The sequence below is a fragment of the Pleurodeles waltl genome, chromosome 9, assembly GCF_031143425.1.
Source record: "Pleurodeles waltl isolate 20211129_DDA chromosome 9, aPleWal1.hap1.20221129, whole genome shotgun sequence".
NCBI classification, from domain to species: Eukaryota; Metazoa; Chordata; class Amphibia; order Caudata; family Salamandridae; genus Pleurodeles; species Pleurodeles waltl.
In genome coordinates this window covers 20,821,210-20,834,942 of record NC_090448.1, presented here as the reverse complement: position 1 = coordinate 20,834,942, position 13,733 = coordinate 20,821,210, and the positions used below count along the sequence as shown (strand labels likewise).

The 13,733-nt window shown below is 51.0% G+C and overlaps 1 protein-coding gene across 4 annotated transcripts in view; it reads left to right on the top strand.

Annotated features, from left to right (window-relative positions):
• CIDEC (cell death inducing DFFA like effector c) overlaps nucleotides 1-13,733 on the top strand; it is an 88,335-nt gene that overhangs the window by 24,059 nt on the left and 50,543 nt on the right. Inside the window, exon 1 of one of the 4 annotated variants that reach the window (XM_069206150.1) lies at nucleotides 2,686-2,794. The exons of the other annotated variants lie outside the window; for them this stretch is intronic. Within the exon in view, the coding sequence (XP_069062251.1) occupies nucleotides 2,784-2,794 (11 nt within the window). The 5' untranslated portion in view covers nucleotides 2,686-2,783. Of the gene's footprint in view, nucleotides 1-2,685; nucleotides 2,795-13,733 lie in introns of those variants that run through there. 4 annotated transcript variants of the gene reach the window in all.

Sequence of the window (13,733 nt, the reverse complement as noted above, 5' to 3'; positions counted from 1 at the left end):
GTATGGAAGATGGCATGTTGGGAATGATGTATGGAAGATGGAAGCTGGGAGTTGGGAATGATGTATGGATCATGGAAGCTGAGAATGATGCATGGATGATGGAAGCTGGGAGTTGGGAAGGATGTATGGAAGCTGGGGTCTCTTTGCTGAACAGACTTAATTGGGAGAATCAAAGAAGAGTTGTGTGGAAAGGAGTTAAATCAAGTTTGTGTTGTAAGTTGTGAGCTTAAGAGGCATACACAATAAGATATTTCATAGTAAACACTTTGTACACAGGGCCAGCACTTTTTTTGCCTCCATTCAATTCAATGGTGCAGCAATGTCCGCATGCAGTAGGAACATATAGAATGGACCATAAGGCGAATGTAGTGGAAAGGGTGAATGTGCACAGATCATACGCGCTTAACTATAGGATTAACTCATGTGAGGTGCCCACAGTGAGGAAGACTAGCGCCATGATGTCCCAGGATGGCTGGGAACATTAAAAACATAATATGATGAAGAACTCCATCAGGACTACCAATCATCGTATTTTCAACCTCAGTGGGCTAGCTGGTCTTTGTAAGGGAGTGATGCCCATCCAGCAGGAGGTCAGATGGACCAAGGCAGAAGCCAAGAGATGTCTATTACCCTGGGTCAGACAGGGACAGGAAATAGACACGGGCACCAATATAAAAGTGTCCCCAATGAGCGAACCATATATGGCCACATCAGGGCAGTTTTGAACTTGTAAAGACGAGCTGTGCAGGTGTTTTGGAAGGTGTGGGAGACTGTATGCGTTTGTGCTTGCTGCAGGCAATGTTTATAGTAATGTCAGGAAGTCAACAGTAAATATCAGCCCACCAGACCATAACACAGGCCACAAACAGCAGAAAACAACCCACACATTGACCTGCCAGACCAGCCTTCTGACACTGCCAGATTGGTCTGAAGGCCAGTCCAACCCTGCTGTTAACATTACTAAAGAGAAATAGACTAGAACATTTACAAATTGTTTAAGGACCTACAAATTCAGTGAAGTTTTGTTTATTTTGTACTATTTTGTCTTGTTTTCCATGTTTAGGAAAATAAAGCGGGTAATCTCATTAGTGTGGGAGTTGTGACAGGGGAATGGGACGGCTGACCTACTGGTGAGATGTGGAATTAAGATTTCACTATGGGTGTGATCTCCTGAGCAGCTTCAGGAGCATCATCTGGAGAAGAGAGAAGAGGAAGGAACAGCATCAGGTGATGTAATACACCTGTGAGAAATGTGGGCCATGAACAGACCCTGTAGGATCACCCTTCCAGTGCTGTCTCCCTCTCTCTGGGGCTCTCTTTCTCTTTCTTTGCTTTTTTAGTCACTCTCTTGTCGTCTCTAATTCTTTATTTTGCTTCTCTCTCACACTTGTTCACTCTCCCTCTTTTTACTAATTTTCTACCTCTTCTTGTTCTTCCTTTCACTGTCTTCTCCAGTGCTTAATTTGAACCAGTGTTTGCCACTGGCACGTAGAGGCTGATTTAAGAAAAGTGTTGCTGCACCCAGTGTTGCGCCACCTTCTTTGCGCCCCTTAGCGCCCCCCTACCGCCACCATGTGTGCGCCTTATTTAAAATACGGTGCACCATGGCGCAGGGTAGGGGCAACAGCGTCAGAATTCCTGATGCTATTAATGTACTCTGCAGGAGTAGTGCCAACATTTTACACCTTAAGGGTTCTGCAAAGTCGGTCCTGGAGAGCCGGGTCCATGCCAGATTTTTAGCATATCCACATTTAGAAAAATGTAGATTTCTGAAACATCTTGTTTCTAAATGTAGATATGCTAAAAATCTGGCATGGACCCGATTCTCCAGGACCGACTTTGCAGAACCCGAAGTTTAGCGCAAAAAAATGACGCCATGGTGGTGCTAAGGCCTCTTAAATCAGGCCCTTAATTTCCAATACCGGGACTTATGAAAGCGAGCCACATGGTGGCGCTGTTTGTCTAATTTTGTGATGAACACAACAATAGTTGTTTGCTCATTTTATATACATTAAAGACTAATACCTGCCTCCCAAAGCTATAAGAACAGCTTGGGTAGCAGGTATTAGTCATTTTAATGTATCAAAAGTGAATTGTCAGTAGCGCTGACAGCGGGAATGGGTGGGGCCAGCTGCAGAGATCTGCTGACAAGGGCCCGACTCTTACTGTTTACAAATTAAGTGCTGGTCTTCACATTCCTTTACGCTGTTTTCCTCTGTCTGTTTCACTATCTCTCTCCTTTTCTCCCTGTCTCTCTGACTTTCTATTGCCTCTCTTGTTTTCTCCTTTCTGTCTCTTAGTTCGTGTCTTTCCATCCACATTTTTCTGTCTCTGTTTTGCTATCTCTCTCTTGTTCTCTCTCTTTCACTTACATCTTTCTCTCTCTCTCTCTCTTCCTCTCAGCACCACATCTAATTTACCCAGCAGTGACATGACCTTTCCCAGACCTGAGTCAACAAGACATGCTTTGTTCAAAGCAAATATGGTAGAAGACATCAGATGACTTTGGCTTAAGAGGGTGACTACAGAAAGGGACACGTTCTGGCTGTCCTGCCACCCTGTCTGTAGGAAATAATGCAACACTTTGTATCTGCATCGGGCATTGCACAAGAGCTGCCAGGCTGGCAGCTGCACTTTGCCCCTCATATGATTGCACCAGCTTCTCACTCAGTCAAAGGGCAGGTCCTGGCTGGATAAGCTCATATATCAGAAATAGCTTGGATTTCAGAACACTGTTCTGAGGCTTCGCACTGAGTCTGGGACCTGCTTGGAATCGCCTCAAAATGTCTGGAATGTGAGTATTTTTTTCAAATTCTGAATTCTCTTGGGATTGTCTGACCGAGCTAAGCTGGCATCATTTCATGCCAGCAGGGTGAGTTCTCCAGTGTGGAGCAACACCCTCCAGGGGTTGGTATTATACTCAAGGGTGGTCACTTCTTGGCTGGTTCTTAGAACTGGGGAACTTGTCTTTTTTATCTAAAAGCTTGGTGGGTCCTGGCAGATTTTGAGACAAAAATACCACATTTGTACAATAGCTGCTTCCAGTGTTTCCTCCCCAACCCTACATCCAATGAGCTTCAAGAGAAGACCCTGCTTTTTGTCTTTTCTCTGACATGTTTTGGGGTGCCCCTCCACCCATACTCCCACTTTCTGATTACCTCCTAGGGTATTTATTTTGTATTCACTTAAACTGAATTTATCTAGATTATATTTTTCATTTAGCTCACTATGTTGCCCTTTGGCTGCTTCATGACACTGTCCGGCACTTCAAGCTTTAAAGAAATTAAGAAAATCAATAACCAAGTTAACAAAATAAACAACCTCAGCAAACAGTTTTTGTCAATCTGGTTCCAGGGTTGTCCCGATGGTAGTGATATTGGTTAATATTAGGTGACTTCTGGAATTACACAGTCACAGAAAATGCCTATAGCATGTCACCCCCACCGGACGTCTTATTTATCCAGTAAGCTACACGTCGCAGCTCCTATATACCCCAATAATGGTCTTTGACTGACTTAGCCATGCCTGTCCACCATCATTTAAACCTCGTTGTATTTTGTCAGCTTTTTTAAATCCTCTTTTGTTAAAACCTCTGCCACTTGCCAAGAATAAGCCTTGTCGTTTCTCGCCTTGACTATTGTTACTGTCTCTACCTGGGCACCAGAAGTTCAGTCTTGAACCAACTACAGGTCATCCAAATGCCACTCTCAGGCTTCTTTGCTCCTTCCCCAAATTGTGTTCGGCCTCTCAGCTCTTAATCAAGCTTCACTGGCTCTCTATTGAGAAGCGCTCAAAGTTTAAAGCGCTGTACATCGCCCACAAGATCCTCTAGAAACAATGAGCGCCAAGCCTTGCGGCTCTGACGCAGTCTTATTTCCCTGCGACAGCCTCGCGCTCTGCAGACATGAGTCTGGCCTCCATCCCCAGCCACACAAGAGCCAGGTTGGGAGGATGCCCCTTTCGTGTGCTTGCCCCCACCCTGTGGAACTCTTTGCTATTTTCATTAAGAAAGATTCAAAACCATTTAAGCTTGCGGAAGCAATCGAAGACTTGGCTGTTCTCCCTGTAATCCCAGCCTGCTTTCTCCTACGGTCGCCTTACCCGTGACTAGTCCTGTGAAGCCCCCTCGGGCACATCCATGCGCTCTAGAAATCTTTTTTAACATAAGATTACAGTGAGCAGGGGTACATGCGGTGAGGCAATTCCAAAGGAGAGGTCTCTGCCTAAAACGTTTGGGTCTTATAAAGATCAGGGTTTGTCGAGAAGAGAATCCCGCAATAGAAGCAGAACTGGGGAATGTAGAAGTTAAGAGTGGGGGCTCTGAAAAGGAGTGAACCTGGACTAGAACCTGATATGGGGGACGCAGCAGTTAAATAAAACTGGAGTGCTAAGAAGCTGGTATCAGAAGATTCAGAAGGTAAGCAAGAGGCAATGAGAAGTTGAGGGGCGACAGGTTCAGAAGCTGAGATCGTGGGGAGTCAAAAGCCCAGAGCAGGGTACTGAAAAGCTGAGCATGGATGGAGGGGTTAGAAGCTGAGAGCAGGGGAGCCAGAAGCTGGAAGCAGGAGGTTCATGAGCTGAAGGTGGGAGGTTCATGAGCTGAGAGCAGGAGGTTAAAAAGCTGAGAGCGGGAGGCGGTTTGAAAGCTGAGAGCGGGAGGCGGTTTGAAAGCTGAGAGCGGGAGGCGGTTTGAAAGCTGAGAGCGGGAGGCGGTATAAAAGCTGAGAGCGGGAGGCGGTATAGAAGCTGAGAGCGTGAGGTTCAGAAGCTGAGAGCGTGAGGTTCAGAAGCTGAGAGCGTGAGGTTCAGAAGCTGAGAGCGTGAGGTTCAGGAGCTGAGAGCGTGAGGTTCAGAAGCTGAGAGCCAGAACTGGAAACGTGAGGTTCAGGAGCTGATAGCGTGAGGTTCAGGAGCTGAGAGCGTGAGGTTCAGGAGCTGAGAGCGTGAGGCGGTTCGAAAGCTGAGAGCGTGAGGCGGTTCGAAAGCTGAGAGCGTGAGGCGGTTCGAAAGCTGAGAGCGTGAGGCGGTTCGAAAGCTGAGAGCGTGAGGCGGTTCGAAAGCTGAGAGCGGGAGGTTCAGGAGCAGAGAGCGTGAGGTTCAGGAGCTGAGAGCATGAGGTTCAGGAGCTGAGAGCCAGAGCTGGAAGCGTGAGGTTCAGGAGCTGAGAGCGTGAGGTTCAGAAGCTGAGAGCCAGAGCTGGAAGCGTGAGGTTCAGAAGCTGAGAGCCAGAGCTGGGAGCGTGAGGTTCAGGAGTTGAGAGCGTGAGGTTCAGGAGTTGAGAGCGTGAGGTTCAGAAGCTGAGAGCCAGAGCTGGAAGCGTGAGGTTCAGAAGCTGAGAGCCAGAGCTGGAAGCGTGAGGTTCAGGAGCTGAGAGCCAGAACTGGAAGCGTGAGGTTCAGGAGCTGAGAGCGTGAGGTTCAGGAGCTGAGAGCGTGAGGTTCAGGAGCTGAGAGCGTGAGGTTCAGAAGCTGAGAGCCAGAGCTGGAAGCGTGAGGTTCAGGAGCTGAGAGCGTGAGGTTCAGGAGCTGAGAGCGTGAGGTTCAGGAGCTGAGAGCCAGAGCTGGAAGCGTGAGGTTCAGGAGCTGAGAGCCAGAGCTGAGAGCGTGAGGTTCAGGAGCTGAGAGCCAGAGCTGAGAGCGTGAGGTTCAGGAGCTGAGAGCGTGAGGTTCAGGAGCTGAGAGCGTGAGGTTCAGAAGCTGAGAGCCAGAGCTGGAAGCGTGAGGTTCAGAAGCTGAGAGCCAGAGCTGAGAGCGTGAGGTTCAGGAGCTGAGAGCGTGAGAGCGTGAGGTTCAGGAGCTGAGAGCGTGAGGTTCAGAAGCTGAGAGCCAGAGCTGGAAGCGTGAGGTTCAGGAGCTGAGAGCGTGAGGTTCAGGAGCAGAGAGCGTGAGGTTCAGGAGCAGAGAGCGTGAGGTTCAGGAGCAGAGAGCGTGAGGTTCAGGAGCAGAGAGCGTGAGGTTCAGGAGCTGAGAGCGTGAGGTTCGGAAGCGTGAGGTTCAGGAGCTGAGAGCGTGAGGTTCAGGAGCTGAGAGCCAGAGCTGGGAGCGTGAGGTTCAGGAGCTGGGAGCGTGAGGTTCAGGAGCTGGGAGCGTGAGGTTCAGGAGCTGAGAGCGTGAGGTTCAGGAGCTGAGAGCGTGAGGTTCAGGAGCTGAGAGCCAGAGCTGGAAGCGTGAGGTTCAGGAGCTGAGAGCCAGAGCTGAGAGCGTGAGGTTCAGGAGCTGAGAGCGTGAGGTTCAGGAGCTGAGAGCGTGAGGTTCAGGAGCTGAGAGCCAGAGCTGGAAGCGTGAGGTTCAGAAGCTGAGAGCCAGAGCTGAGAGCGTGAGGTTCAGGAGCTGAGAGCGTGAGGTTCAGGAGCTGAGAGCGTGAGGTTCAGGAGCTGAGAGCGTGAGGTTCAGAAGCTGAGAGCCAGAGCTGGAAGCGTGAGGTTCAGGAGCTGAGAGCGTGAGGTTCAGGAGCTGAGAGCGTGAGGTTCAGCAGCTGAGAGCGTGAGGTTCAGCAGCTGAGAGCGTGAGGTTCAGGAGCAGAGAGCGTGAGGTTCAGGAGCTGAGAGCGTGAGGTTCGGAAGCGTGAGGTTCAGGAGCTGAGAGCGTGAGGTTCAGGAGCTGAGAGCCAGAGCTGGGAGCGTGAGGTTCAGGAGCTGGGAGCGTGAGGTTCAGGAGTTGAGAGCGTGAGGTTCAGGAGTTGAGAGCGTGAGGTTCAGGAGTTGAGAGCGTGAGGTTCAGGAGTTGAGAGCGTGAGGTTCAGGATGCTGAGAGCGTGAGGTTCAGAAGCTGAGAGCCAGAGCTGAGAGCGTGAGGTTCAGGAGCTGAGAGCGTGAGGTTCAGGAGCTGAGAGCGTGAGGTTCAGGATGCTGAGAGCGTGAGGTTCAGGATGCTGAGAGCGTGAGGTTCAGGATGCTGAGAGCGTGAGGTTCAGGATGCTGAGAGCGTGAGGTTCAGGATGCTGAGAGCGTGAGGTTCAGAAGCTGAGAGCCAGAGCTGAGAGCGTGAGGTTCAGGAGCTGAGAGCGTGAGGTTCAGGAGCTGAGAGCGTGAGGTTCAGGAGCTGAGAGCGTGAGGTTCAGGAGCTGAGAGCGTGAGGTTCAGGAGCTGAGAGCGTGAGGTTCAGGAGCTGAGAGAGTGGGGTTCAGGAGCTGAGAGCGTGAGGTTCAGAAGCTGAGAGCCAGAGCTGAGAGCGTGAGGTTCAGGAGCTGGGAGCGTGAGGTTCAGGAGCTGGGAGCGTGAGGTTCAGGATGCTGAGAGCGTGAGGTTCAGGATGCTGAGAGCGTGAGGTTCAGGATGCTGAGAGCGTGAGGTTCAGGATGCTGAGAGCGTGAGGTTCAGGATGCTGAGAGCGTGAGGTTCAGGATGCTGAGAGCGTGAGGTTCAGGATGCTGAGAGCGTGAGGTTCAGGATGCTGAGAGCGTGAGGTTCAGAAGCTGAGAGCCAGAGCTGAGAGCGTGAGGTTCAGGAGCTGAGAGCGTGAGGTTCAGGAGCTGAGAGCGTGAGGTTCAGGAGCTGAGAGCGTGAGGTTCAGGAGCTGAGAGCGTGAGGTTCAGGAGCTGAGAGCGTGAGGTTCAGGAGCTGAGAGAGTGGAGTTCAGGAGCTGAGAGCGTGAGGTTCAGAAGCTGAGAGCCAGAGCTGAGAGCGTGAGGTTCAGGAGCTGGGAGCGTGAGGTTCAGGAGCTGAGAGCGTGAGGTTCAGGAGCTGGGAGCGTGAGGTTCAGGAGCTGGGAGCGTGAGGTTCAGGAGCTGAGAGCGTGAGGTTCAGGAGCTGAGAGCGTGAGGTTCAGGAGCTGAGAGCGTGAGGTTCAGGAGCTGAGAGCGTGAGGTTCAGGAGTTGAGAGCGTGAGGTTCAGAAGCTGAGAGCGTGAGGTTCAGAAGCTGAGAGCCAGAGCTGGAAGCGTGAGGTTCAGGAGTTGAGAGCGTGAGGTTCAGAAGCTGAGAGCGTGAGGTTCAGAAGCTGAGAGCGTGAGGTTCAGGAGCTGAGAGCCAGAGCTGGAAGCGTGAGGTTCAGAAGCTGGGAGCGTGTGGTTCAGAAGCTGAGAGCCAGAGCTGAGAGCGTGAGGTTCAGGAGCTGAGAGCGTGAGGTTCAGGAGCTGAGAGCGTGAGGTTCAGGAGCTGAGAGCCAGAGCTGGAAGCGTGAGGTTCAGGAGCTGAGAGCGTGAGGTTCAGGAGCTGAGAGCGTGAGGTTCGGAAGCGTGAGGTTCAGGAGCTGAGAGCGTGAGGTTCAGAAGCTGAGAGCCAGAGCTGGGAGCGTGAGGTTCAGGAGCTGGGAACGTGAGGTTCAGGAGCTGGGAGCGTGAGGTTCAGGAGCTGGGAGCGTGAGGTTCAGGAGCTGAGAGCGTGAGGTTCAGGAGCTGAGAGCGTGAGGTTCAGGAGCTGAGAGCCAGAGCTGGAAGCATGAGGTTCAGGATGCTGAGAGCGTGAGATTCAGAAGCTGAGAGCCAGAGCTGGAATCGTGAGGTTCAGGAGCTGAGAGCGTGAGGTTCAGGATGCTGGAAGCGTGAGGTTCAGGATGCTGGAAGCGTGAGGTTCAGGATGCTGGAAGCGTGAGGTTCAGGATGCTGGAAGCGTGAGGTTCAGGATGCTGGAAGCGTGACATTCAGGATGCTGAGAGCGTGAGGTTCAGGATGCTGAGAGCGTGAGGTTCAGAAGCTGAGAGCCAGAGCTGGAATCGTTAGGTTCAGGAGCTGAGAGCGTGAGGTTCAGGAGCTGAGAGCATGAGGTTCAGAAGCTGAGAGCCAGAGCTGGAAGCGTGAGGTTCAGGAGCTGGAAGCGTGAGGTTCAGAAGCTGAGAGCCAGAGCTGGAAGCGTGAGGTTCAGGAGTTGAGAGCGTGAGGTTCAGGAGTTGAGAGCGTGAGGTTCAGGAGTTGAGAGCGTGAGGTTCAGGAGTTGAGAGCGTGAGGTTCAGGAGTTGAGAGCGTGAGGTTCAGAAGCTGAGAGCCAGAGCTGGAAGCGTGAGGTTCAGAAGCTGAGAGCGTGAGGTTCAGGAGCTGAGAGCCAGAGCTGGAAGCGTGAGGTTCAGGAGCTGAGAGCGTGAGGTTCAGGAGCTGGAAGCGTGAGGTTCAGAAGCTGAGAGCCAGAGCTGGAAGCGTGAGGTTCAGAAGCTGAGAGCGTGAGGTTCAGGAGCTGAGAGCCAGAGCTGGAAGCGTGAGGTTCAGAAGCTGGGAGCGTGTGGTTCAGAAGTTGAGAGCCAGAGCTGGGAGCGTGAGGTTCAGGAGCTGGGAGCGTGAGGTTCAGGAGCTGGGAGCGTGAGGTTCAGGAGCTGGGAGCGTGAGGTTCGGAAGCGTGAGGTTCAGGAGCTGAGAGCGTGAGGTTCAGGAGCTGAGAGTGTGAGGTTCAGAAGCTGAGAGCCAGAGCTGGGAGCGTGAGGTTCAGGAGCTGGGAGCGTGAGGTTCAGGAGCTGGGAGCGTGAGGTTCAGGAGCTGGGAGCGTGAGGTTCAGGAGCTGAGAGCGTGAGGTTCAGGAGCTGAGAGCCAGAGCTGGAAGCATGAGGTTCAGGATGCTGAGAGCGTGAGATTCAGAAGCTGAGAGCCAGAGCTGGAATCGTGAGGTTCAGGAGCTGAGAGCGTGAGGTTCAGGAGCTGAGAGCGTGAGGTTCAGGATGCTGGAAGCGTGAGGTTCAGGATGCTGGAAGCGTGAGGTTCAGGATGCTGGAAGCGTGAGGTTCAGGATGCTGGAAGCGTGAGGTTCAGGATGCTGGAAGCGTGAGGTTCAGGATGCTGAGAGCGTGAGGTTCAGGATGCTGAGAGCGTGAGGTTCAGAAGCTGAGAGCCAGAGCTGGAATCGTTAGGTTCAGGAGCTGAGAGCGTGAGGTTCAGGAGCTGAGAGCATGAGGTTCAGAAGCTGAGAGCCAGAGCTGGAAGCGTGAGGTTCAGGAGCTGGAAGCGTGAGGTTCAGAAGCTGAGAGCCAGAGCTGGAAGCGTGAGGTTCAGGAGTTGAGAGCGTGAGGTTCAGGAGTTGAGAGCGTGAGGTTCAGAAGCTGAGAGCGTGAGGTTCAGAAGCTGAGAGCCAGAGCTGGAAGCGTGAGGTTCAGAAGCTGAGAGCGTAAGGTTCAGGAGCTGAGAGCCAGAGCTGGAAGCGTGAGGTTCAGGAGTTGAGAGCGTGAGGTTCAGGAGTTGAGAGCGTGAGGTTCAGAAGCTGAGAGCGTGAGGTTCAGAAGCTGAGAGCCTGAGCTGAGAGCGTGAGGTTCAGGAGCTGAGAGCGTGAGGTTCAGAAGCTGAGAGCCAGAGCTGGAAGCGTGAGGTTCAGGAGCTGAGAGCGTGAGGTTCAGGAGCTGGAAGCGTGAGGTTCAGGAGCTGGAAGCGTGAGGTTCAGGAGCTGGAAGCGTGAGGTTCAGGAGCTGAGAGCGTGAGGTTCAGAAGCTGAGAGCGTGAGGTTCAGAAGCTGAGAGCCTGAGCTGAGAGCGTGAGGTTCAGGATGCTGAGAGCGTGAGGTTCAGAAGCTGAGAGCCAGAGCTGGAAGCGTGAGGTTCAGGAGCTGAGAGCGTGAGGTTCAGGAGCTGAGAGCGTGAGGTTCAGGAGCTGGAAGCGTGAGGTTCAGAAGCTGAGAGCCAGAGCTGGGAGCGTGAGGTTCAGGATGCTGAGAGCGTGAGGTTCAGGATGCTGACAGCGTGAGGTTCAGAAGTTGAGAGCGGGAGGTTCGGATTCTTTAAGCGAGAGTACTGGAAGCTGAAAGTTGGAAAGTAAAGCAGCCGGAGGCAGGAGGCTTGGACCAAGGAGTTGAAAATTCAGCAGCTGTGAGCAGGAGATTCACAAGCCATGACTGGCTGCCTCAGAAACTGAGTAGAAGGTTCAAAAGCTAAAGGACGTGATGTTCATAAGCTGTGAGTGAGAGGTTCTGAGATTGGTCTAAAAGTGAGGTATTCAGAAACACCTGGTAGCTCAGAAGCAGAGAGCAGGGGGTGTTGAAAGCAGGTACCTTTGTAGAAGAAGAGGTTCAACAGTGGGCACCAGTAGTTATAAAATGTAGGCCATTAGCCTCTGAAGCCCTGGGCTCTGGTTCTTGGGGAGAAGGCAGGATGTGCGGCTGCAGAGAGTAAGAGGCCTGGATCGAGAGCCAGGGGTTTGGAAGTAGGGACCAGTGGTCGAGAAGCCCAGCACGGAGGTTGACCGGCACCTGATGGATACTTGAAGAGACCCGGACTGAATCATGCAGAAGGGACATTGAAGCGCACTAACCTTTTCATGCTACAAGAAAGTGGTATTTCAAAGTACTAAATTGGTTGCTGAACAAAAATCATAACAAGGTGCGAATTAAAATGTAATAGCGCCCACTTACAACCAAGACAGCATCTGGATTTGTGTAAAAACGATTCATAATGTGTGATGCTCCATCACTGGCCCTAAATATAAAAATAAAATATGTGAGGGTGGGGTAAGAACTGATTGAGATCTGCCCACATTTCATGAATTTGCATTCAAATATATTTTTTGTTTTTTGCAAATAAATGTATTTATCTGGCACCTCATTTAAGTAATTTAGTAAGTACACCCATAAACCTACAAAATAGTAATTAATTGGGAACGAACTACAGAGTTGAAATAAATTAGGAACTAGTACATTGCACATTGCACATGTGGAATGAGAGCATTGCACAGATGCCCCTTTACTAGGGCTAAGCAAACAAGTGTAAGTCCCCCCAAGTTCATGAATGTTGTATTTTGAGACACAAGGTATGCAATCCCCAGAACACGAGTCTACAGATGCATTTGAAGCAGGGCAATATAAAAAAAACAAGCAATGTAGCAGAGACCAGTGGACACAATAGAATATTAAGACTGAAACACAAACAACAGTAGAAAGAACCAACATAATGAGGAAACTGAACACAGACCTCTGTCAGAAAGAAACTAGAAGAGCACAAATTGTTACAGAGACAATGAGTCAACTAATAGTATTTCAGGTTCCAATTCACAGAAAGAGCTACAAATGTTGGCAGCATAAACTCTGGCGATTCATTGTGGATTTTATTTCTCTACATTGACAAAAAAGCCAGACGCAAGAGGTATCTATACTGCTCACATTTTCAGGTATAATCCTATTTCCCCCAACACTTCATTTGGAGACCACAGAGAAGAAACAGCATGTGTGTAGGCTGAGGAAAGATGTGCATTTGCACAATGGTGCAAGTTTGTTTTTTTCTTCTTGAAGAATGGTTTCAATAGGAAGAAATCCCTTTGCCTAAACACCATTAAATAAGAATTGACCATACAAATGTTACTGGATGGATTTTATATGGTAAAGGCAATTAACAAGTACCACTAACTGTAAGGAAATGCCTCCTTGGCATGGTTGCCCCCTGACTTTTTGCCTTTGCTGATGCTATGTTTACAATTGAAAGTGTGCTGAGGCCTGCTAACCAGGCCCCAGCACCAGTGTTCTTTCCCTAACCTGTACTTTTGTATCCACAATTGGCAGACCCTGGCATCCAGATAAGTCCCTTGTAACTGGTACTTCTAGTACCAAGGGCCCTGATGCCAAGGAAGGTCTCTAAGGGCTGCAGCATGTCTTATGCCACCCTGGAGACCTCTCACTCAGCACAGACACACTGCTTACCAGCTTGTGTGTGCTAGTGAGGACAAAACGAGTAAGTCGACATGGCACTCCCCTCAGGGTGCCATGCCAGCCTCTCACTGCCTATGCAGTATAGGTAAGACACCCCTCTAGCAGGCCTTACAGCCCTAAGGCAGGGTGCACTATACCATAGGTGAGGGTACCAGTGCATGAGCATGGTACCCCTACAGTGTCTAAACAAAACCTTAGACATTGTAAGTGCAGGGTAGCCATAAGAGTATATGGTCTGGGAGTCTGTCAAACACGAACTCCACAGCACCATAATGGCTACACTGAAAACTGGGAAGTTTGGTATCAAACTTCTCAGCACAATAAATGCACACTAATGCCAGTGTACATTTTATTGTAAAATACACCACAGAGGGCACCTTAGAGGTGCCCCCTGAAACTTAACCGACTATCTGTGTAGGCTGACTAGTTTTAGCAGCCTGCCACAAACCGAGACATGTTGCTGGCCCCATGGGGAGAGTGCCTTTGTCACTCTGAGGCCAGTAACAAAGCCTGCACTGGGTGGAGATGCTAACATCTCCCCCAGGCAGGAATTGTCACACCTGGCGGTGAGCCTCAAAGGCTCACCTCCTTTGTGCCAACCCAGCAGGACACTCCAGCTAGTGGAGTTGCCCGCCCCCTCCGGCCAGGCCCCACTTTTGGCGGCAAGGCCGGAGAAAATAATGAGAAAAACAAGGAGTCACTGGCCAGTCAGGACAGCCCCTAAGGTGTCCTGAGCTGAAGTGACTCTAACTTTTAGAAATCCTCCATCTTGCAGATGGAGGATTCCCCCAATAGGGTTAGGATTGTGACCCCCTCCCCTTGGGAGGAGGCACAAAGAGGGTGTACCCACCCTCAGGGCTAGTAGCCATTGGCTACTAACCCCCCAGACCTAAACACGCCCTTAAATTTAGTATTTAAGGGCTACCCTGAACCCTAGAAAATTAGATTCCTGCAACTACAAGAAGAAGGACTGCCTAGCTGAAAAACCCCTGCAGAGGAAGACCAGAAGACGACAACTGCCTTGGCTCCAGAAACTCACCGGCCTGTCTCCTGCCTTCCAAAGACCCTGCTCCAGCGACGCCTTCCAAAGGGACCAGCGACCTCGACATCCTCTGAGGACTGCTCCTGCTTCGAAAAGACAAGAAACTCCCGAGGACAGCGGACCTGCTCCAAGAAAAGCTGCAACTTTG